The 25,459-nt window shown below is 35.7% G+C and overlaps 2 protein-coding genes across 4 annotated transcripts in view; one reads left to right on the plus strand and one right to left on the minus strand.

The window, feature by feature from the left end:
* Positions 1-8,539, plus strand: part of LOC126822436 (synaptotagmin-15) — a 155,950-nt gene extending 147,411 nt beyond the window's left edge. For both annotated transcript variants that reach the window (XM_050551349.2, XM_056101226.1), the window contains exons 8-11: positions 4,209-4,415; positions 4,682-4,796; positions 5,521-5,726; positions 6,442-8,539. In XM_050551349.2, coding sequence (XP_050407306.1) covers positions 4,209-4,415; positions 4,682-4,796; positions 5,521-5,726; positions 6,442-6,564 — 651 coding nt within the window. In that variant the 3' untranslated portion in view covers positions 6,565-8,539. The remainder of the gene's footprint in view (positions 1-4,208; positions 4,416-4,681; positions 4,797-5,520; positions 5,727-6,441) is intronic.
* A 9,647-nt stretch (positions 8,540-18,186) lies between these two features.
* LOC126822440 (Bardet-Biedl syndrome 1 protein homolog) overlaps positions 18,187-25,459 on the minus strand; it is a 50,708-nt gene continuing 43,435 nt past the window's right edge. The window contains exons 14-16 of one of the 2 annotated variants that reach the window (XM_056101227.1): positions 21,597-21,683; positions 20,105-20,168; positions 18,187-19,970 (exon numbers count right to left, since the gene is read on the minus strand). In XM_056101227.1, the coding sequence (XP_055957202.1) occupies positions 19,942-19,970; positions 20,105-20,168; positions 21,597-21,683 (180 nt within the window). In that variant the 3' untranslated portion in view covers positions 18,187-19,941. Of the gene's footprint in view, positions 20,169-21,596; positions 21,684-25,459 lie in introns of both variants that reach the window. The other variant, XM_050551355.2, reaches the window with a different exon arrangement.

A 25,459-nucleotide genomic window follows, 5' to 3' on the forward strand; every position in this document is an offset into this window, starting at 1 on the left:
ACTTCCTGAAAGCTCAAGCTTAAAGAGAGTATTAGGCAAATAGAATGCATTGAAAAGCAACGTCGTCATGGCGACCAAAAATCTTGTTGTAACGAAAACAATTGGATGCCCCATGCTTTCAACTCATGAAATGACCAGAGTTTATTAAAAAATTTTAATAGAAAACTTGATGGTATTCTTAAGGGAGCCATGGTAGCGAAGTGGGTAAGAGTAAGACGCTGGCTCGCTAGTCTGGAGATCACGTGTTCGATCCCTACATTGACAGAGGAAGTTCATCGGGATTCTCCAACGTGGTATCCCCTAGTCAGTTTTCCTGTGTACACATTGTAGTGCACATAAAAGATCCCTTGGCAATTGGAATTCGATATAAGATTTGGACAATTTGCCGCTTCCTGGGCAAAATTTCCCTCATAGCACACTGTATGGCGTATGTCCATCTTCATTAGCCCAGTCGGAGCAGAACAGTAGGACATTAAACCTCATTTCATTTCTAAAGGAAATTTTTCCGTAATCGAACGAGATTTCAAACTGAAATATTACGCTACAGTTAAATTCGCCACTGTAAATTAAGATAAGACAGGGGAGAATGACGTTTAACGTCCTCTAAACACAAACAAGTCCGAAACCACGCCACTTGACTCACTGACAGACCTTATGATCTAAAGCGCACACTTTAGACCACTCGAACAAACTTTACTCTTCGAAAATTTTTATTTTTGTTATTTTGTCTATCTTTATGTTTACACCATGAAGGGTTTAATATTCACTTTTTTATGGGGGGGGGGGGCTTTGGAGGGGTGCGTTTTTTGTTGGGTTTTTTTTTTTTGGGGGGGGGGGGCGGTTTTTGTTTAATTTTTGATATTTTGTATTTATGCCATTCAAGTTTTTTTAAATTTTATTATTATCATTACTTGTAAGATTTTATTTTGAAATTCTGGAATTACGCCATAATGGTTTTTAGTTTTGTTAATTTGTATTGACGTACTGGAAGAATATTTACAATTAATTAAAATCCTTTTTATTTTCAACTTGGTTTGCCATTTTACACGTATTTGTATATTACATTTCTGATTCATGTTTGTATTGGAACTGTAAACAAAGCACCGGTATAGTGCACATATACGTTTATAAGATATATAATCTATATACGTTTATAAGGAAAACAATACATATTATATGTTTATAAGGGAAATAATGCACATACTGTTATAAGAGAAATAATGCATATATTTTAATAAGACAAATAATGCATATATTTTTATAAGACAAATAATGCATATATTTTTATAAGACAAATAATGCATATACTTTTATAAGAGAAATACTGCACATACGTTTATAAGACAAATACTGCACATAATTTTATAAGGGAAATAATTCATATACCGGTACTTTTATAAGGGAAATAATGCACATACTTTTATAAGGGGAATAATGCACATACTTTGATACGGGAAATAATTCATAAACTTTTATAAGGGAAATAATGCATATACTTTTATAAGGGAAATAATGTATACTTTTATAAGGGAAATAATTCATATATTTTTATAATACTTTTATAAGGGAAATAATGCACATACTTTTGTAAGGAATATAATTCATATACGTTTATAAGGGAAATAATTCATATACTTTTATAAAGGAAATAATGTACATACATGTACTTTTATAAGGGAAATAATGCACATACTTTTATAAGGGAAAAAATATACATATATTTATTAGGGAAATAATGCATGCATTTTGACAAGGAAAATAATGTATATATGTTTATAAGGGAAATAATCCATATACTTTTATAATGGAAATAATGCATGTATTTTTTAAAGGAAAATAATACATATACTTTTATAAGGGAAATAATGCCTATATCTTTATAAGCGAAATAATGCACATACTTTGATAAGGGAAATAATGCACATACTTTGACAAGGGAAATAATTCATAAACTTTTATAAGGGAAATAATGCGTATACTTTTATAAGGGAAATAATTCATATACTTTTATAAGGGAAATAATGCACATACTTTTATAAGGGAAATATGCACATACTTTTATAAGGGATATAATTCATATACTTTTATAAGGGATATAATTCATATACTTTTATTAGGGAAATAATGCACATACTTTTATAAGGGAAATAATGCACATACTTTTATAAGGGATATAATTCATATACTTTTATTAGGGAAATAATGCACATACTTTTATAAGGGAAATAATGTATATATATATTGATTAGGGAAATAATGCATGTATTTAAATAAGGTATATACGTTTATAAGGGAAATAATCCATATACTTTTAAAAGGGAAATAATGCACATACTTTTATAAGGGAAATAATGTACATATATTTATTAGGGAAATAATGCATGTATTTTTATTAGGGAAATAATGCATATACTTTTATAAGGGAAATAATGCCTATATCTTTATAAGCGAAATAATGTACATATTTTTATAAGGGAAATAATTCATATATTTTTATAATACTTTTATAAGGGAAATAATGCATATACTTTTATAAGGGAAATAATTCATATACTTTTATAAGGGAAATAATGCACATACTTTTATAAGGGAAATAATGCGTATACTTTTATAAGGGAAATAATGTATACGTTTATAAGGGAAATAACTCATATACTTTTATATGTACATATATTTATTAGGGAAAACAGGAATTTGCAGGTGACATGACAGATGCGGATGGCCAAGGATAATTACATATAAATCTAAATATCCTTTTATTTTAATGAAACTAGACACGTAAACTCTGATATTTAGAATTTCTTTTAACAATGACAATATTCTGTTAATTCCTTTAATACTCTTGGAGATATCGTTGGCAATGCCAGACGATCCGTGTCTAAAAAGAGATGTCTGAGTTACATACGAACGTTCTCAGACTTGACATGACATCTTCTAAAGGATTGTGTTCATTAGCGACGAGATTAACGGGAATCAACGCTTTGGGGGTTACATCTTCGACAGGACATTTTATCTAGGGACGTGTTTCCTAGTGATGAGCTTAAAGGGAAATTAGGGGGTTGGATGCCCGAATGGTTAGCGCGTGCGCGTTGTATTATAAGGTCTGTCATTGAGTCAACTGGCGTGGTTTCGATTCCCCGATTGTACGTGACAAGGAGTAGGATCGCCTGCCTAACCTCCTGGGTTTTCTCCGGGCCCTCCGGTTTCCTCCCACTGCTAAAGACCCCCTACACGCAAGCAAATTAGAGAAATAAAATTGAACCATAGGTTAGTCCCGAAATGACCTAGTTTGTGTCGAGTTGGCGTTAAACCCCAGTCTCTCTTTTTTTTCTCTCTCTCCCTCCCCATCTCTCTCTCTCTCTCTCTCTCTCCCTCCCCATCGCTCTCTCTCTCTCTCCCTCCCCATCTCCCTCTCCCTCCCTCTCTCTCTCTCTTAGTGATAAGTTTAAAGGGAAATTAACGTTTTTGTACTCGATCTTCACTAGGTACAAAAAGGTTGGGAGTTACATACATGTACGAACGATTTCAGACATGATATCTTCTCGAGACTTGTGTTTATGAGCTTAAAGGGAAATTACAGCTTTTGAAGTCTTCGTTCGATCAAAAGGTTTGACATGTTCAAAGGAAATTGTGTGCCACATTTGAGACACACTTGTCAATCCATCACTTAGATCACGTTGTCTAACTGTCGCCCAATCTGATTAAAACACAGATCCTATTTTGTTTCGTTTTTATAGTTCAAAATTTCGTTTTACTTGTCTTTACTACACTAGGATCTGGAAGAGTTGTTATCATTGACGTGTTCTGAATGGCGTGAGAGATTAGCCAATGACACAGTTTGTTACGGCGAGCTTTGGGCGTGTTTTTCACGGAACTGTGGGTAATCCACTAGTAACATCAATGCTGATCGGTTAATCAAATGTCTTACGTCATAGGGTCAAAAGTCGCTCGTGTGAGCTCTAACGCGACCTATCGCTACAAATGGTCAGATCTTCATGTAGTGTAGGCCATCGAAAGGATAAAAAAAAACGAAACGAAATATAGATCCGTATTTTAATCCGATTGACTGTCGCCATGCACTAACAACGGTACCCAACGGTTCAACACTCTTATTATATCTGTGCGCTACCTCATCAATTCTTAACCAGTTTTTTACTTGTTTATTATATTCGTATAATTGTTTTTTTAAATTATTTCATGTGTTTCAGAATCCGTTATTTTTGGAGAAATTTTGCATTAAGGATATCGTACCGAGTGAAATAAATGAAGACTCGGCCATAGAATTCCAGGTGTATTCATCACATCACGTGTCACGTCGCCATCTTGTCGGAGTCGGATCAGTAAGATTAATGGATGTAGAAAACCTGAGTACTGGACAAGTCGATTTAACTCTTTATCCCCAAACAGTTTACAGGGTAAGTAGGTTTGACCTTTGACCTCTGTGTCTTTATAGCTTGAACTTTAAGCCTCGGTCACAACTTCTGGTCACGCAGGTAGTTGACGGCAGTTCGTTAGAGCGTAGACTACGGTCATTTACGTTAAAATATTTGGAGCTAACCACGGTCAAATTATCGGTTTCTTGAAGTTCAAATTACATTATAACACCTACATGACGCCCATCTGTGCTGTTGGGTCTACTTTTATTTCCATGTCCATCTGATCATTATTTATGTTTCTATAGTTACATCAAGGTGATTTAAGAATATCCGGTTGTTATCAGCCAGTGGCGGGAAAAATCGTTTTCAACGTGTTGGAAGGAAGAAATCTACCTAGGGTATCATTACTCGGAGCAATAAGTAAGTTTTTTTTCTTCTCATTTTTGATAATCGTAGTTCATAAATTAAAGAGGACAATATGGAGTAACATGTTTTGATCTCCTTAATATCTAAGGCGCCTTACGGCGGCCATTTTGTTTTACTCCGTTTTTATAAGCCCACATTTTCATGTGGACGTAATATGTCGTCGCCCATGTTCGTCCGGACGTCTGTCCAAAATTTGTTTGTGGACACTCAAAAGGTCACAATTTTTGAGAACTTCAATTGGAGAAAATTCTTAAAATAAAGTATCTAACTGTAGATTTTAAATGAATTGGATTAGAGAAAAGAGATGGCCTATTTAATCCGCCCTAAAATATAGTCAAGGTGGTGATTTAAAATTCATTGACGAAGACAAAATTCAAATATCGATGGTAGTTACTCGCCAGGCCTGGGTTCAATCCAGTTAAAATGGGATCCACCAAACGATTTCACCGAGATTCATAGAGGTTGATAAAATTCTATTTATCGTCTACACAAATGTTGAATGATGACAAATAGTCGTTTGGATGGGACAAAAAAAATGCGCTTGGCAGATGGTATTCCATATAAAAGTAGGCCGTAGTGCCATTTGCCAGGCCCAAACTTCAACGATAGCACATTGTATGGGGTATGCCCGTCTTAATTAACTCAGTCGACACACTAGAGCAGCAGGACATTAAACCCCATTTCATTTAATTTCATTTCGTGTTGATTTTTGTTCCAGATCCGTATGTTAAAGTTGAGATGTATGTCAATGGTATCCGGGAAACTAAACATAAAACTAAAGTACGTCAGAATACCCAGGATCCAGTGTGGCATCATCAGTGTGTGTTCGATATCAACAGAGAGAATCCCAAATTACTGGGTCACGTGTTCGTATTTCACGTGTTACATAAAGATATGATGACAGGTGTTCATAAGATTGGTCAGGTAAAAATTTTATTAATTGAATGTAATTTATACAGATGTTACTGAGAAGTCAAACTGGGATTTCTAAATACCCTTTGAGTTCGCAAGTAGGTCCATCATGGGGGTCTATCCCTGTAAATGTACAACGGCTCTTGAAATGTTATCTAAATTATTAATTAGACATTTAATAACTTAACCAGATCATAATCAACTCTCGGTGCCATAGCTAGCCTGTGATATTTACTGGATTTGAATACATTTTGTGATGGATGATTTAACGTCAAAATGAATAATTGAGACTATGTTTTTTTTTATCCTACCGACTTTAGTAATGATGATCGAGGCTAGGCCTAAAATTCAATTGCTACTACCTCGGTTCAGAGTGGAACAATTTCACCGAAATTTTCAGCATATTCTCTTTACATTATCGATTTTATAACTATGATAGCGAAAACTGTCAGCTCTTTATTTATTCTCCTATAACGCTCCTTTAAAATATGATAATATCCAATGTTGTTTTTTTAAAATAAACTATAACACATACTTATGGAGGAACAATTACTGATTTATTTAGGCGACGTTTCGAAGAGTATTCTCTTAAGCAAACGTTGAGAGAATACTCTTCGAAACTTCACCTAAATAATTAAGTAGCTGTTTTTCCCATAAATATGTGTTATAGTTTATTGCTCTATCCAGTTACGAAATGCCTGTAAAAGATCGTTGGGTTTTTTTTTAGGTCGATCTGGGGTGGTATAGTCATGGTGAACAGTTAGAACATTGGTACGAGATAATGGAACACCCACATCGTGCTACAGATTACTGGCATCCAATCATCAAGACGAACAAAATAACTTCATGACGTCACACAACAGGCTATCAACCGTTACTATGGGAATCAGCAGACATTTCCATAACTTTTGCTTCATCAGGAACGATAATCATCGTTTCCAAAACGAGTCCCAAATTGCATATTTTAATACATTTTTAAAGTTGGTGTTAATTATTTAAAATAATTATTGATTTATTGATTGATTTCATATAACTGCTAATTAATTCATGTGTTTTATTCACAAATCACTACTATTTTAATTTTATTTTTACAACCATTTATAAACAACCTTTAACAATAGTCACTGTGTGTTTCAGTTTTATAATCTATTTTATTATTTACACGCCAGGGTCCTGTTTCTTGAAATCTTAACTAAAGATAAAATCCAAATTTTAGTAGATACTTCAATTTTGATTGGCTAAGTACAAAAATCAATCTAATATTATCCAATCAAATTACTAAAATTTGGATTTTATCGTAGTTAAAATTTCGTGAAACAGACCCGTGGTCAGCCCATACAAATACATTTAATTAACATTCCATTATATTGGAGCTGTAAAGGAATTGTGAAGCATATCAGATACCTTGACTGCGTTGGACAAGCATTTGAATATTTTACCCAAAAGTAAACAAAACATATCAATTAGGTTCACTCTGTAAAGTTATGTGAAGTGTTGGCCATTTTAAAATATTTTAAAACAAAATATATCAATTAGGCTTACGCTTTAAAGGTGCCTGATACCTCGACTGCATAAGCCAATTTTGTATGTTTTACCGCGAAGTAAACAAAATGCTATCAATTTTAGTAAAGATATTGTGAAGTAGACCTAAAACCTCGAGGGTACTGTCCAATTGCGAATATTTTACGGTTAAGTTAACCAAATTAAGTCAATGATTCTGATATCGCAGACCTCAAAAGCCCCATTGAAGTTGGCCATTTCTCTACTCAACGTTTATTTCTTTACAGCGAAGTTCAAAACAAACGTGGTGTAAAAATGAAATATAATTTTGATAATTTTGAATGTTAAAGAAATATGTCTTGTTTTGTTCACCTATTGCAGTATTACGCTGATATTAGAAACTGGGGGTTTTTTTTAGACAGAATAACAAAAGCAGCCCCTTGGTTCCTCTGAATATTAAAAGCAGATATCAATTCTGCTTTTCATTCATTGAACATTTTAAAACTATTATAATTACAAAACAATATGAGGGCAGAAGATCTTTAAACACCACCTTAATGGAGCTAAATTGCTAATATTTTGAACCTCGAAATTGACGCAAATGGGTCGCAACACGTATAATAATGTAATATGAATGTATATAAACTGATTTACATTCAATTTTTTCCGTTTTTACTCTAATTTCAAATCAGTTATGTTCGGCGAAATACGCCAGAAGTCTTAACAGAATGGCAATCTTTAGCATCTGGTTTTTTCCAGTCTACACCGATGGTATTTATTGTGCATGCTCTTCAGATAAAACTATGGCGTCACGGTTTGGCATGACTTGTGGAATATGTCTAGTCTCGTTCTTCGATTACCTTGTTACAAATGGCGACGATACGCATTCTGGTACACGATTCGTGTACCAATGATAAAATGTTTATTTTGTATTAAATATTGGATATCAGAAGCCCATCTTTTCCCGGTAAGATCACAACATCAATGTTGATTTAAATTGACAAATAATTCGTGTTTTCAATGTCGAAGACTGTGGATGATATTTAGTTAAAGATTAGCTACTTTAAATGACAATATAAAAATTCATTTACCATTCTGATTTGGGGTGTACGCCATCTTTTCTGTTTTGTTTTGATTCTAGAAAGTTAAATTTGAGATTTGTTCCTAGCTGAGTTCTTCTGGTTTGTAGACATCAGTTAAATCTCTGTACCTACAGTTGATAGCCTTGTGTGTAGCTCTATTTTATTTGACCAAATTAAATGAGTTCTTTATCCTATAGCTTCAGAGAATAATTATTATTATTATTATTATTATTATGTGTTTAGTCCGTCTAATTTGTTTTCGATTGTTTGTTTTTGTGTTGATTGATTTTTTTTTATGAATTTATAGATTGTTGTTTTCGAAAAACCGAAAAATTAAAAAAAAAAAAAAAAAATAAAAAAGTATGTGAATAATTCTTTATTTTTAAGGAAGTTAAATTGTAAATAAATAAATAAATAGATATTTATGTATAGAATGTTTCTCTTAACAAGATGAGTCGTACAGTTATATTATATTGCCTATTTAAAGATGCATTATGTGAGAAAGCGAGAGAAATGGGGTTTAACGTCCACTCGACACAAATTAGGTCATTTCGGGACTAACACATGGTTCAATTTTATTTCAATAATTCTCTTGAGTGTATGGTTTTTTTTAGCAGTAAGGAAACCGGAGGACCCGGAGAATGCATTATGTAAGAGCTAAATCTGCCAACATGTAATTGCAGGTCTTTTTCTGACTTCAAATGTTGCATACATTATTATTTAGACATTTATTCACATAATCAACTCTCTAGACCATGGTTGGGATATTAAATGAATTAGCCAATGTCCGCCATATATTCGTTAAACTTTATTTATTGTCAATATTTTGAACATTCCTAACGTTCAGAATAAAGTATTCGGCGGAAATTTTCAATATATTAATTTTTTATTATCTATTTTTGAAACTATTATGACGGCCATCTCTCTATCTAAATCTTACATAATGCAGCTTTAATGACAGATATTCCATTACACAACAGGTATGTATATCATTGTACATAGGTACGGCAACGAAGTATAACAACATATGAACACTCAACAACGTCACATATCACCACATGCCGACATCATCGTTTGATCCAGCAGCTACACCGAGATACCGACCTGTTCAGCCTCTGCTACCCTTTTAAGGGAATGCTGCGGCTTCCACTTTCGTTTATTATTATAATTACTTTGATTTACGTCAATATAAAATATTGAATTGGTCCCAGATGGACATCATAGTCATCTAATCAAAATAACCATATCTAGCTGAATATAATATCTAGTTCGATGATATACAAGCTATCTGAATACATATATATGATGTACTGTCTAGCCGAATTTTTGATATACTATCTAGCTGAATATATGATATAATATCTAGTTGGATATATGATATACTATCTAGTTTGATGATATACTGTTTAGCTGAATATGTGATAAACTATCTAGCTGGATATATGATACATTGTCTAGCTGAATATATGATACACTATATAGCTGACTATATGATATACTAACTAATTTGATATATGAAATGAAATGAAATGAAATGGAGTTTAACGTCCTACTTTTCTGCTCCTAACCTGGGCTAATGAAGACTGGCATACGCCATACAGTGTGCTATGGGGGAAATTTTGCCCAGACAGCGGCACTACGGCCTACTCTTATATCGAATTCCAACTGCCAAGGGATCTTTTACGTGCACGCCAATGTGTACACGGGACCTCGGTTTTTCGTCCCATCCGAACGACTAGACAGCTTTCCTTGTCAGCCCCTCCGTCCTGCATCACTGACAAGGGAGAACCACGCCGGAAAATCTGGATGAACTTTCTCGGCCAATGCAAGGATCGAACACCCGACCTCCAGGCTAGCGAGCTAGCGTCTTACAATTTGATATATGATACACTATCTAGCTGAATATATGATATACTAACTAGCTGAATGTATGATATACTATCGAGCTGGATATACGATATACTGTCTAGCTGAATATATTATATACTAACTAGCTGGATATATGGTATACTGTCTAGCTGGATATGTGATATACTGACTAGCAGAATATGTGATATACTGCCTAGCTGGCTATATCATATACTGCCTAGCTCGATATTTGATATACTAGCTAGGTGAATATATGATATACTATTTAGCTGAATATATGGTATACTATCTGACTAACTATATGATACACTAACTAGCTTGATATTTTGAAAAATGTATTTGCCATCAAAGTCTCAAATGCTTTGATTTTGATCAAAATAATGTGTTAAATAAATTTTAGTTACGAGATATTAAGCGAAAGTCTATTTTAGCTTCATTGTTAGCTTTAAGTCGAACTCATCATCATAGATACCCGAATTTAATCAAATCGACAATTTTATTTTTTTTAAAACCAAATCATAGTAATCATTACACATTTGGAAAAAAGGATACTCAGTGTGGACAATACATATATTTTTAATATATTTTAATTTATAACACTAATGTCGTAATCATGGCGGCTGAAAGTACTTAAAGTAAAGTTTTAAAATTGTAATTGTACTTAAGCATAAACCAGTCGGAAATTTTAAACATGGCGGCTGTGGGCTGTAATTTTAAACATGACGGCTGTGGGCTTTATTTTAAACATGGCGGCTGTGGGCTGTATTTTTTAAAACATTGTTTATTGTTGTATGATATAAATAAATATTCCAAAACTTTCATGTAAGATACCAAGATGGCTGTAATCCGTAGCTAAACAGCTTTTTTTTCTTCTACTGATGAATTATAAAGACGAAGCTTGTCTACTCTACCTGTTTTCCCGCCATTTCTTTTTGTAAACTCTGATTAAAATACAGATCTATATTTCGTTTCGTTTTTTTATACTTTCGATGGCCTCTACTACATGAAGATCTGACAAGTTGTACTCGGTGGTCGTGTCAGGGGTCGTACGCGCGACTTTTGACCCTATTATGTCAGACATTGATTAATCAATCAGCGTTGGCGTTTCTAGTGGGTTACCCACAGTTCCGTGCATGGCACGTCAAGAAGTCACCGTAACAAGCTGTTTCATTGGCTAATCCCTCACTTCAACCAAAACCGCGGTAATATAACAACTCTTCCAGAACCTTGTGTAGTGAAGACAAGTAAAACAAAATTTTGAACTATAAAAAGACCAAACGAAATAGGATTTGTGTTTTAATCCGATTGTGTAAAATGTTGACCCGTTTTAAAAGATAACTAGTCGTGCAGGCAAACGTCTGAAGTTTGTAATCTTCACATTTTCAGAATGAATCAGTATGGACACATTCGAACTATTTCTTGTAATGACTGTCTCTTCAACTAAATGCGACTCAAAATGAAATGGGGTTTAACGTCCTACTGTTTTTGCACCGACTAGGCTAATGAAGACGGGCATATACCAGACAGTGTGCTATGCGGAAAATCTGGCCCTGACTGCGGCGCTATGTTATTCTAAAGACCGAAAAATGGCGATTGAATTCGATTTTTTTTTTTTTACGCCAGGGTTAAAATATTTGCTTTGAAGACAGTGTTTAGATCACGTGTTCTTATTGACTAATCAAATTGTCTGCTTGCTTTATAGTGAATTTGGGAAAACTTTTGCCCGGACAGTGTTAATGGATCTTACATGAAACCCGTTGATAGAGTGAAATGTTAATGTAAATATTTATATATATATATATAAAAAGTATGTATCTCTATATTTCAAAAATTATATTGCTATATTATATGTAAAATATTGTATATATTAAATTAGCCCCTTTATAGTTTAAAACCTTTATAATAAAATATAGACCTTTATGTATAGTTTCAGACCTTATAAAATAAACCCTTTATTCATAGTTAAACCCCTTTAAATGTACAATGAACATTGGCCCCATAATGTATAAGAAATTAAGCCTATATACGATAGACCCCTTTATTAGTAGTGAAAATCTTTATGTACGTTCTCGGTATACTTTAGTGAAAAATAGAGTCAATGTCCATCGTTAAATTATTGTTTGTTCGTCATTCTTGTTTATTAAAGTGCCCAGTGTACTACTGTTGATGAAGTAATACAAATACATTATTGATTCGTTATCAAAATATTATTAAGATACTTGGCCGAATATAATATAATTGTTAAAAATGAAAAATCTGATTTATTTTTAGTTGTAAAAATACGAATCTATAAAGATTGCCTCTGTAATAAAACTACATGTATATCTATAAAAGTTTATTTGTTAATGTTATACCATAGTAAGAGCTGCTACTGCTGTGCGCAGGGCAGTACATTTGCAAAATCATATCTCTCTATAAAGTATATTGTGACGTCTTGCACACTAACGGTTAGGTCATCGAAAGCTGAGGGAGCGGGGGGAGGGGAGAGGGCGTCGGAGGCGGGGGGGGGGGGGCGGTAGGGGCTTGGATGGCCGAATGGTTCGTGGTTTGTCCCTATTGGGTCCACGATCTGGTACGTGCAGGCACGGACGATTGCTATGACTGATCTTAATAAATGATAAGACATGATAGGATCACCACGTACTCTACGATTAAAACCACGATTTCAGTCGCAGTGCAAATCGTGATAGTGGGCACCTAGCATTATATTTAGCACCAATAGCCCATACGTTATGGTCATTTTCAACTTGGTGGGTTGGATGGCCGAATGGTATAACAAAGAGAGAGATAGAGAGAGAGAGGGGGGGGAGGGTTTAAGGTCCACTCGACACAAACTAGGTCATTTCGGCACTAACATATGGTTTAATTTTATTTCAATAATTCGCTTGCGCGTAGGGGTCTTTAGCAGTGGGAGGAAACCGGAGGACCCGGAGAAAACCCACGAGGTTGGACAGGCGACCCTACTCCTTGTCACGTACAGATACAGTAATACACGTAATACTGCTGCAAACATGCACCAAAAAGTAATCTTAATCCCTGGCAAAAATAAATTGAAATTGTTTCTGATGAAGCCAATCTATGAAGAAAGATTACACATACCCTTCATTATTCACGTGGTTACAGGATATAAATTAGCTTTTTGAAATACAAATTACCCAGAGACAAAGAAAGAAGTCAAAAAAAAAAACAAAAAAAATGTTGCCCGATTTATAATCACTACAAACAACAAATAGACTGCCGAGAATGGCAGCTATTTTAAGACTCGGTTGGTGTAACGTTATTAAAAGAAAATGAGTTTATTAATGGACTTCCTCTAGGAAACTGCGTTTCATTCTGAAAAGATATTATTCTTAATATAACGTATAGTTTAATTTATCCCACGCACAATCGACGGTTGTTTTTTTTTTTGGGGGGGGGGGGGAAGGTCATTATTTATTTATTTTGATTGGCTAAGCACTAAAATCAATCTATTATTATCCAATCAAATTACTAAAATTTGGATTTTATCTTAGTTAAAATTTCGTGAAACAGGCCCCTGATCCCATATTGCTAGTTAAATCACCAGTGTGGTTGCCATATAGACTTTTGTCGCCGGCGACGAGATGTCAAAATCAAACACGTTTTCCCAATTGCACCATAAAGCAGTGGTTTTCAACCTTTTTTTTTGCAACGACACACATTCGAACACATGGAAAAATAGCGGCACACCTGGCTAAATATATATGAAAAATATTTGAATTTTGCAAAATAAAAACACGGTAAGTCAAACGGCATACAACCGTATACGACATAGTCATAGACACATAGAATAACTCAAACTAAATAAAGAAAAAAAACCAGCTATGAACTTATTTTATTACAGTGTTTCGAATGTCATCAATCAAACTTTAATGCAGTGTTTCGAATGTCATCAATCAAACTTTAATGCAGTGTTTCGAATTTCATCAGTCAAACTTTAATGCAGTGTTTCGAATGTCATCAATCAAACTTTAATGCAGTGTTTCGAATGTCATCAATCAAACTTTAATGCAGTGTTTCGAATTTCATCAGTCAAACTTTAATGCAGTGTTTCGAATTTCATCAATCAAACTGTAATGCGGTGTTTCGAATTTCATCAGTCAAATAGCTGACTTCTTTAGTAAGAAATTTTCTTAGTGTGCCGTTCAAAATTTCGCGGCACACTGAAGAAGATCTCGCGGCACACTGGTTGAGAATCACTGCTATAAAGCAACGCATACAATTTGATTAGTCAGTAAGAAAACATGATCTGAACACCGTCTTGAATGAAAATATTTTAATGGAGTAAAATAAAAAAAAATCGAATTTAGTCGTCATTTTTCTGAACTAGTTGGTCTTTAGAATAGCATAGCGACGCTGCCTGGGCAAACTGTTCTGCATAGCACACTGTATGGTACATGGTCGTCTTCATTAACCCAGCCGTAGTAAAACAGACAGCGATTGATCAAAGCAAAGGTGGGCGAAGCATTTCCAGACAGTTTTTTTTATGGCTTGACTTTTAAAAAAATAAAAAAATAAAATAAACACATGCTGGCATTGATAATACGGATATAATATTACATTTTTAAAGAAGCAGAGCAGGATGACGTTAAACTTGATTTTTTTTGTTTTTAAGATAGAAAAATATATCATATTGTATGAGATAAATATGTTTAAAGTACAGCAAAGACCCGCGTAAAATTAATTTACATGGTTGTGTTATTTCAAAAGCTGAAATATTAAGAACATAACGGTTGTCAAGTGCATGAACTTTTTTTTTAAACAAGCGGTTGCCATGCAAGATACGCCCACATTTTGTAAGACATGGACAAAACACAGGCAGGGCCCATACTCGAAAGGAACCGAGATCTTCGGGTTATTAACATACATTTCAAGTTTCATCTAAATCGGATAAAACCGTACAATCGGGGGCCATAACCCATGAAGTTTTGATCCGATACATGCCAATATCAAAAGAAAGGAACCGAGATTTTTTGGGAATAAACCTATATTTCAAGTTTCGTCAAAATCTGATAAGAATTGTGACCTGCAGAGTGTCCACAAACAAATTGTGGGCGGACAGAGGCGAAGACAACATATGTCTACATGAAAATACTGATATTGCCATAATAAATCAGTTCTCGGCTGTTATTAAATAGGTTTCATATCCAACCGGAGAACCAAATAGATGCTTAGTTACTCGAGCCCCATGCAAACAATAATCTGAGATACAATGGCAGAACAACTCGACACTAATTTGTCTGGATATGCTGACGAGACATAACATATAGCTGTAGCAAGAGTCTAAGTTCAATATCTTGTGGAACTCATGTGGTGAAAAACACCACAGACCCAAAACACTCTATCAAAATTATTCTGGAATGCATTTATTTTCAGTTTCTTGTGGAACTCCCGTGGTCAAAAGTTCCACCTTGTCATAAATGTGTAGGCGGGACAATTAATTACCTACACGATAAACGGAGGAAATAATTTTATTTCACTGTGAAACGTAGACACAATGGTGTGAAAGTCAAAGGGCAGTAAAATCTTTGACCATTAATAACAGCCAGACACACGTTGACAACATGGACTCATGGATGAGATAAACCTCTGAATGATTGATTTGTGACCTTTCTGTACTCTCGATATAATGCTGCTTATCCATTTGTAAGTCTCGACATAAAGCGAGAGAGAGAGGGTGTGTGAGAGAGAGAGAGAGAGAGAGAGAGAGAGAGAAATGGGGTTTAACGTCCACTCGAAACAAAATAGGTCATTTCGGGACTAACACATGGCTCAATTTTATTTCAATCACTCGCTTGCGCGTAGGCGTCTTTAGCAGTGGGAGGAAACCGGAGGACCCGAAGGACCCGGACATCACCCATGAGGTTGGACAGGTGACCCTACTTCTTGTCACGTACAACCTGGGAATCAAATCCACGCCAGTTGACGCAATGATAGACGTGCTAACCATTCGGCCATCCACCCCCCCCCCCCCCACGATATAAAGCACCTGCAAGGTATATTATAATATATATAATTTGTGACTGACAAAGGCTGTGACAGGTGTCTTCTCTCTAGGTTTGTCAAGTTGCCGGTGATTTTGCAGTTAGGAACCCTAGAGAGACGGCGTCCAATATGGTCCTTTAGATGCTGGATTGGGTAGAAGTCTGGAAAGAGGGCTGCCTATTCGAGCACTGACACATTATAAAGATTCAGAAAATCAATGGAGGCACGTAACTGGAATGAATTAGGGTTTATCTCCCACTTTTCTGCCCCAACTGGGTTGGTAACACATGCTGTATGCGCTGGACAATTATCATGCTGAAATGGGTTCAAATTTAGCGACGTTGAGTCAGAATTGGTTCAAAGATCGAGCATTATGGCACGCAACCCGAAAGGACGTAGTCCGTGACGAAGTGTCAATTGATGAACCTATGTCTAGTCCGCGACGAAGTGTCAATTGATGAACCTATGTCGAACCCTTATAGTAGCAGCAGCAGTGCAGGAAGCTGTTAGCGTGCGTTCCCCTGAAGATGATGCCGGATAATGTGCCAGTTTTTCATTTGCGTTAACAAGCTTGTCGTCAAGACCTTGGTCGATCTTCAATAGATTCCGCCTGATGGAAAGGATCGCCCAGATTCAGGATGCTAGCTGAATTAACGCAAATGGCGCGTTCTCTTTGTTCATGTATCAACCATAGCATATCGTTCCGATTTCCATAATTCTGTACAAGTTTTACTGACTCCTGCTTTTTAAAAGTCACATTACATTTTATACCCCATGTAGGAACCATAAAATCGCGATTTTCAACATCCCCGTTCTGTGGACTTCCATTTTTTATGTTCGTGAGAACAGATCTTTTGTGCAATGAAATTCGACGAATAGTGGGCAAAAACACCGTCTTGTATTATATATCTGTATTCATTTCATTTCATTTCATTTGAAAGAACAAAAATGCATAACAATGTACGATCCATGGTAACAAAATCTTCTAAACCATAAGCACTGACAGAATAATCTACAATTTCTATTTTAAAACAGTTTAAGGTTGATGGCTACAATACAGGAGAGATTTGCTATTGAAATACGATCGTTAAAAAAATCCCTTTCTGTCATCCCTAATCCCACCAGAAATAGATGAAGCTTCGAGATAAACGCGAACCTCAGATGTTTGACGTAAAAGAGATAAAAACACATTCGTGGAATTTACTGTAACCGGATTAGATATTATCTGGTCAAATTAAACCCGAAGATTGGTGGATTAAGTTTTTCGGATAATCCAAATTGAACAATTTCATGGCCTTTAATATCTTTCTTTTTCTGAGGAGCTTGAAACAACTATATATGAAATGAAATGAAATGTGGTTTAACGTCCTACTGTTCTGCTCCTATACTGGGCTAATGAAGACGGGTATACGCCATACAGTGTGCTATGAGGGAAATTTTGCCCGGACAGCGGCACTATTGCCTACTCTTATATCGAATTCCAACTGCCAAGGGATCTTTTACGTGCATTCTAATGTATACACGGGACCTCGATTTTTCGTTAAATCCGAAGGACTAGACAGCTGTTCTTGTCAGGCCCTCCGTCCTGCATCACTGACAAGGGGGAACCACGCCGGAAAATCTGGGTGAACTTTCTCAGCCAATGCAGGGATCGAACACTCGACTTCCAGGCTAGTGAGCCAGCGTCTTACCCATTTAGCCAGTGATCCCCCAACTATATATGAACCAGGAGAATCCGATTCATGATGTTATCGGTGTAATATTGGAAAATGGTGGTCCATCTATTGGTGTGCAATTGTCCAAAGAACAAGCCTGCCACGTTTTATGTTGATTGTACTCGAATTGAGGGAGCCTTATTTTTTTATATTTTTTTGGTCCAAAATTAACAAGATGATGATTCCCAATTTCCAGATTCAAAAATACAATGTTAACAATCTTAAACAGATGGTTATAAGTGAGTAGGAATAAGCACTTTGGAGACATGATTGTGTCACTAAAGCATTATTGAAAAAAGAAAATCGAGTATGGTATAATTTTAATTTAGAATGGTGACAAACCCTTTTAAGGGTTTGAGGGGGTTGCTGTAGACTGTAGACATTTAAACATGGACCCCTGGACGGAATTTATATACAAAAACAACTATACAATCAAAAACAACTATACAAACAACTATACAATCAAAAACAACTATACAATCAAAAAGAAACTATACAATCAAAAACTTATGGATACATTATGAGAAGTGCAATTAACAACTTAAAGATACATTATGGGAGATTAGATAAAGAGCTGTCAGTTCTCACCATAATAGTTAAAGATAGGTTGCCAGGCAACGAAACATACGCCCACAGCAGCTAAATCGTCCGGGCAATCAACAAGTGTTGTCGCATATTTTTACTTTTTTCGGTAATGAAACATTTATAATACACTAAAATCTGATTAAGAGTAACAACTCATGAAGTAATTATCAGAAAACCATTAGAATTTGTTTGTTTTTTATAAAGTTCTGCCCCATGCTAACGTTTAGTATACAAAACGTTCAAGTCATAAAAATTTACTTGTTCGTATCAAGATCTTAAACTCTGTGTATCAATCTGAAGTCAATCGGATGATAACTTTAGCCTCTAGAGTGTCACAAGATTTTTCAAAGTGATCAAGGGCCATAACTTTGGCAGTAATTATCAGAAATCGTTGAAAATCAATAGGATTTTTCGTCTCATGACCGCAAACACTGTGTATAAATTTAAAGTCAATCAGATATTAACTTTAGCCTCTAGAGCGTCCACAAGATTTTTTGAAGTGATCAAGGGCCATAACTCTGGCAGTAATTATCGAAAATCGCTGAAAATGAATAGACTTCTTCGTCTCATGACCTTAAACACTGTGTATAAATATAAAGTGTGAACCGAGAATTTAGCGGGCCCAGCAAAAATCATAAGTGGCTTCTGTTGACTATATGGCCTGCAGGGATGTGGAACAGATTTTCAATTCATCATTTATATCTTTGTAGATACTGAAAGGAATTGGAACAATTTTTGGACTGATATTCCTTTTAAACATACATTATGCAAGAGGTAAATCTGCCTATTGCAGGTCTTTCTTTAGGTGTGCGGGGGGTTGGATGGCCGAATGGTTAGCATGTGCGCGATTTATCACAAGGCCTGTCATTGAGTCAACTGGCGTGGTTACGAATCCCTGGTTGTACGTGACAAGGAGGAGGGTCGCCTATCCAACCTCAAGGGTTTTCTCTGAGTCCTCCCAAAATGACCTAGTTTGTGTCGAGTGGACGTTAAACCCCATTTCTCTCTCTCTCTCTTTTTTTAAGCCTGAAATGTTATATAAACTATTAATTAGATATTTATACATGAAAAGACAATAATAAACTCTCAATGCGATCTTATCTGTCCGATTTTTATTGGATTTGAATCTGATCTTCTGTTCAACGTCTGTTGATGATTAAACGCAAAAATTAATAATTGAGACTTTGTTAATAATTGAGACTTTGTTAATTATCGTGACAGTGGCAACAATGACAATCGAGACTACAGAGATCTTAAAATAAGGTTTTGACTGAAGCAATTTGACTGAAATTTCCAGTATAACCCATTTACACCATCTAGTTTTTAACTATTATAGTGAGAACAGCCAGCTCTTTATCTAATCCCCCATAATGTATCTTTAAGGGATTCAACTTTCACAACATGGTAGTTTACAAGGGATTAACAATCTGTTCAGTGACGATCAGCAACTTTATCAATAAATTATTCCTATAGCTAAGCTACAGCTACAGCCACAGCTACAGCTACAGCCACAGCTTCACTAACAGGCATACTGATGACTACTGGTAGTTTACAAGGGATTAACAATTTCTCCAGTGACGATTAGCAACTTTATCAATAAATTATTCCTGTAATTAAGCTACAGCCACAGCTTCACTAACAGGCATACTGATGACTCCAGTAATAATTGGTACACTTCTACCACATTTTAAAACATAAACCTGAAATTAAATCAAAGTGTTAACCCTCAGTTGAGATTCTTTGTAATAAAAACCCAGACTTATTAGATTCTTTGTAAGAAAACCTAGACTAGTTAGATTCTTTGTAAGAAAATCTAGACTATTTGGATTCTTGGTAATAAAAATCTAAACTAATTAGATTATTTGTAATAAAAATCTAGACTAATTAGATTCTTTGTAATAAAAACCCCTAGACTAATTAGATTCGTTGTAATAAAAACCTAGACTAATTGCATTCTTTGTAATAAAAATCTAGACTAATTGGATTCTTTGTAATAAAAATCTAGACTAATTAGATTCTTTGTAATAAAAACCTAGACTAATTGGATTCTTTGTAATAAAAACCTAGACTAATTAGATTCTATGTACGAAAACCTAGATTAATCTGGGTCTTTGTAATAAAAACCTAGACTAATTAAGATTTTCAAATGATTTTAAATTGAGGTTATGTGAATATGGAATGGAATGAGGGATAATGCTTGTGTTCCAATTGTCCAACTTAGTCACATATGCAGGTTGAAACTGATTGTCTTGAAAATTGACAGGATTTAAACACAAATAAAACTGGCATTTGATGTCATTTCAACTTATTTTGGTACTAACATAATATTATTTAATTTGCTTGTGTGTTGGGACCTTTAGAAGCTGGAGGAAACTGCAGAACGACGTGAAAACCTAAGAGGTTAGTCTTAGTCATATACAAATTGATGACAGACCATATGATCTGGTCCTCATTGCCTCCCCTCCCCCACTTTTAGAGACCATTAGTAACAGGGATTAACATGATCTTGTCCCCACCAGCTCCCTCCCTGCCTTCATATGAATTATCCGACAAGGTTTCAACTTGTCAATGGTGCAGGACGGAGGATCTGACACAGACAGCTGTCTAGTCATTCGGATGGGAAGAAAAGTTGAGCACCTGTGTATACATTGGCGTGCACTTAAAAAATCCCTTGGCAATTCGAATTCGATATAAGAGTAGACCACAGTGCCGCTGCCTGACAAAATTTCCCTCATAGCACACTGAATGGCGTATGCCTGTCTTCATTAGCCCAGTTCAGAGCATAACAGTAGGACGTTAAACCCCATTTCATTTCATATGATCTGGTCCCCATTGCCGTCCTCCCCACCTAGAGACCATTAGTAACAGGGATTAATATGATCTGGTCCCCACCAGCTCAAGAAGTTATTCTTAGCCATATACAAATTGATGACAGATCACATGATCTGGTCCCCATTTCCACCCTCCCCACCTTTAGTAACAGGGATTAATATGATTTGATCCCCACCAGCTCCCTCCCTGCCTTCATATGGATCATATTCTTAATAGCAATAACCCAAATTTGTGGTAGGTAAGTTTTACAGATTTGGCGTTGCCAGGAATTTTAAAATGAACAAACAATAACTTACTTTAACGTTATCAGAAACACCCTTTTCATTTAAACAATCGATAAATGTTTCAAAGGAATAGTTCAAGCCAGGTACTAACATCGGAGCCTGCAAAATATAAATTATTGGTTTGATATATGGTATTACAACATGAGATGTCTAGGTTTGGTGGTATTATAACATGGGATGTCTAGGTTTGGTGGTATTATAACATGGGTTGTCTAGGTTTGGTGGTATTATAACATGGGATGTCTAGGTTTGGTGGTATTATAACATGGGATGTCTAGGTTTGGTGGTATTATAACATGGGATGTCTAGGTTTGGTGGTATTATAACATGGGTTGTTTAGGTTTGGTGGTATTATAACATGAGATGTCTAGGTTTGGTGGTATTATAACATGGGATGTCTAGGTTTGGTGGTATTATAACATGGGATGTCTAGGTTTGGTGGTATTATAACAATAGGCACTACACAGCCTGTTCTTATATTGAATTCTAACTGCCAAGGGATTTTTTATGTACATGCCAATATATACACAAGACCAAAGTTTTTCCTTGCATCCAAACGACTAGACAGCTGTCCCTGTCAGGCCCTCTGTCCTGCTGCACCACTGACAAGGGGAAAGCACATCGGGAAATCACGATAAACTTTCTCGGCCACGGCTAGATACACGTCAAGAAGAACCTTTAACTTTGTATGGATGAAAACATTTTGCCAGCTGCTCTCCCCGACCACAATTAATATATGACATTTAAACAGATGAAAGGAGATTAATACAGGAGTTATGCAAGCTAAATCCATGGACTTATAAACCACATCAAGACAAAGGAGCTTATAAATAGAATTAATTATAGGTCAAACAAAGTCACGATAACCAGGTCAGATGTCTGGCGTAATTTTTCCGTCTGATGGTTGAGAATAACTCAATTTAATGATTGTTAGGAATTTCATTTGGTTGTTTTTTTTTACAGTTCCTGCCTTTATTACAAAATGATGTAGTGACTGCAATCATTTAATAGTTGTGATTCTTCGTCATCCAGCCATATCTACAAATGGTATGTGTTGTCGTCGGAAATGTCTGATTCTTTCCATAACCATTTTCATTTGTTTTATAAGTCTTTTTTAACCATGAGAGTCTCGATCATTCCAGTAGATATATATCTATATAGTCAGCATTGTGCATACTTACAGTCTGGTTGATCAGTTATTTGTCGGTTTAAATCAACATTGATGTTGTGATCTTACCGGGAAAATATGGCCTTCTGATATCCAATATTTAAGACAAAATAAACATTTTACAATTGGTACACGAATCATGTACCATAATGCGTTTCAGCGCTATGTGTAATAAGGGACTCGAAAAACGAAGCTAGGCATATTCTACAAGTCATGTCAAACGGTGACCCTATATTCTTATCTGGAGAGCATGCCCAATAAATACTATCGGCGTAGACTGGAATAACCAGAAGCTAGAGATTGAAATTCGATTGAGAATACTGGCGTATGTCGCCGAACCTAACTGATTAGAAATTACAGTAAAAACAGAAACGATTGAATGTAAATCAATTTATATACATTCATATTACATTATTGTATGCGTTGCGACCCATTTGTGTCAATTTCTAGGTCTCAAATATTAGCGACTTAGCTCCTTTAAGCGAAATACTATAGGCTGGAATAATCAAGACTAATTCTGTCTATATACAGGTCACACTTCTATGGAATACAATTACCGTTTTTTATTACTGAGCGACGTTTCTACTAGGCTTCTCTAGACTTTATCAAATAATGAAGATTTTTTTTAATTTTTTTTATTGACTGCCACATCTCCATTATGAAGTCTGATAAATTGTTTCTCTGGCATTTACTAATTGAACTGAGGTATACAGGTCACAATTTTATGGAATACAATTACTGCTTACTGTATTCCATAGAATTGTGACCTGTATATTCCAGTTCAATTACTAAATGTCATTAAAACAATTTAATTCTGCCTAATGTTCTTTGCATTCAAACTGTCAAGGATTTTTTTTATATGCATGCCGATGTTGACCCCGATTTTCCGTCCTATTGTAAACAACTAGGAACACAAATACCACCCCATGTCAATTATACGCTTGGTTTGGAAATTCCAAGAAGCTTTTCTCCATTAACACTAGGATTTGAACTCAGACTGCTCAATGGCTCTTAAACATACATTATGCAAGAGCTAAATCTGTCTATTGCAGGTCTTTCTTTAGGCCTGAAATGTTATCTAAGTTATTAATCAGACATTAATTAACCTATCCAGACCATAATCAACTCTAGATGGCATTGCTAGCCTGCGATCTTTAGTGGATTATGAGTAGATTTACTGCAAAACTTTCCTGCACGATTTAACGATTAAATGGATAATCGAGACTATGCTGTTTATCTTACTGACTTTAGTAATGATGATCAAGGCTAGGCGGAAATTTCAATCGCTTAGTTCTCGGTTCATAGTGGATCAATTGAATGAAATTTTCAGCAAATTACCTTTACATTATCTAGTTTTTAACTATTATAGTGAGAACTGCCAACTCATTACCGAATCTCCCATAATGTATCTTTAATGGTTAAATGAGCTAAATCGCTAACATTTAGAACCTAGAAATTGACAACGCATATAATAATGTAATATGAAGGTATGCAAACTGATTTACATTCAATCGTTTCTGTTTCTAATCAGTTATGTTTGGCAAAATACGCCAGAAGTCTGATTCGAATGGCAATCTCTAGCATCTGGTTATTCCAGTCTATACACCGATAGTATTTATTGCGCATGCTCTTCAGATAAGAATATGGCGAACTGTTTGATATGACTTGTGGAATATGTCTAGCCTCGTTCTTTGAGTGCCTTGTTACAAATGGGGCTGAAATGCATTATGGTACACAATTTGTGTATCAGTGGCAAAATATTGGATATCAGAAACCCATTTTTACCCGGTAAGATCACAAAATGACAAATAATTCATGTTTTCAATGTCGAAGACTTTGGATGATATTGAGTTTGAGACTTTCTTCAGGTTTGAACCATACGTTGGACAAGAAATTACCTCTGGATTTTGCAGCAAGGTACCGGCATGCTTGTCAGTAGTGCAAAACGACTAAAGGCAGGGGTGGATCCAGAGGGGGATAGTTTGGAGGGGTCCCCCCCCCCTTTCAGTTTCAGCTACATAAAAAATTTGCTAACAACACGTTTTATGAGAAAAGTGTCATGGTCGTGTGTCAGATGGTGGGATGGAATGGGCATTCAAAGCGTGAGATAATGAATATGGGCATATGAGAAAGAGAGAGAGAGAGAGAGTGGGATGAAACTGGAGGCCCCCTAGAAAAATCATGAGGTTGGACAGGCGACTCTACTCCTTGTCACGTACAATGGGCGTGGTATCGATTCCCCGGTTGTACGTGACAAGGAGTAGGGTCGCCTGTCCAACCTCATGGATTTTCTCCCACTGCTAAAGACCCTACGTGCAAGCGAATTATTGAAATAAAATTGAACCATGTGTTAGTCCCAAAATGATATAGTTTGTGTCGAGTGGACATTAAACCCCATTTTTCTCTCTCTCTCTGGAAATGAAATGAAATGAAATGGGGTTTAACGTCCTACTGTTTTGCTCCGAACTGGGCTAATGAAGACGGGCATACGCCATACAGTGTGCTATGAGGGTAATTTTGCCCGGACAGCGGCACTACGGCCTACTCTTATATCGAATTCCAACTGTCAAGGGATCTTTTACGTGCACGCCAATGTGTACATGGAACCTCGGTTTTTCGTCTCATCCGAATGACTAGACATCTGTCCTTGTCAGGCCCTCCGTCCTGCATCACTGACAAGGGGGAACCACGCCGGAAAATCTGGATG

This window comes from Patella vulgata, chromosome 5 (assembly GCF_932274485.2).
Source record: "Patella vulgata chromosome 5, xgPatVulg1.2, whole genome shotgun sequence".
Taxonomy (NCBI): domain Eukaryota; kingdom Metazoa; phylum Mollusca; class Gastropoda; family Patellidae; genus Patella; species Patella vulgata.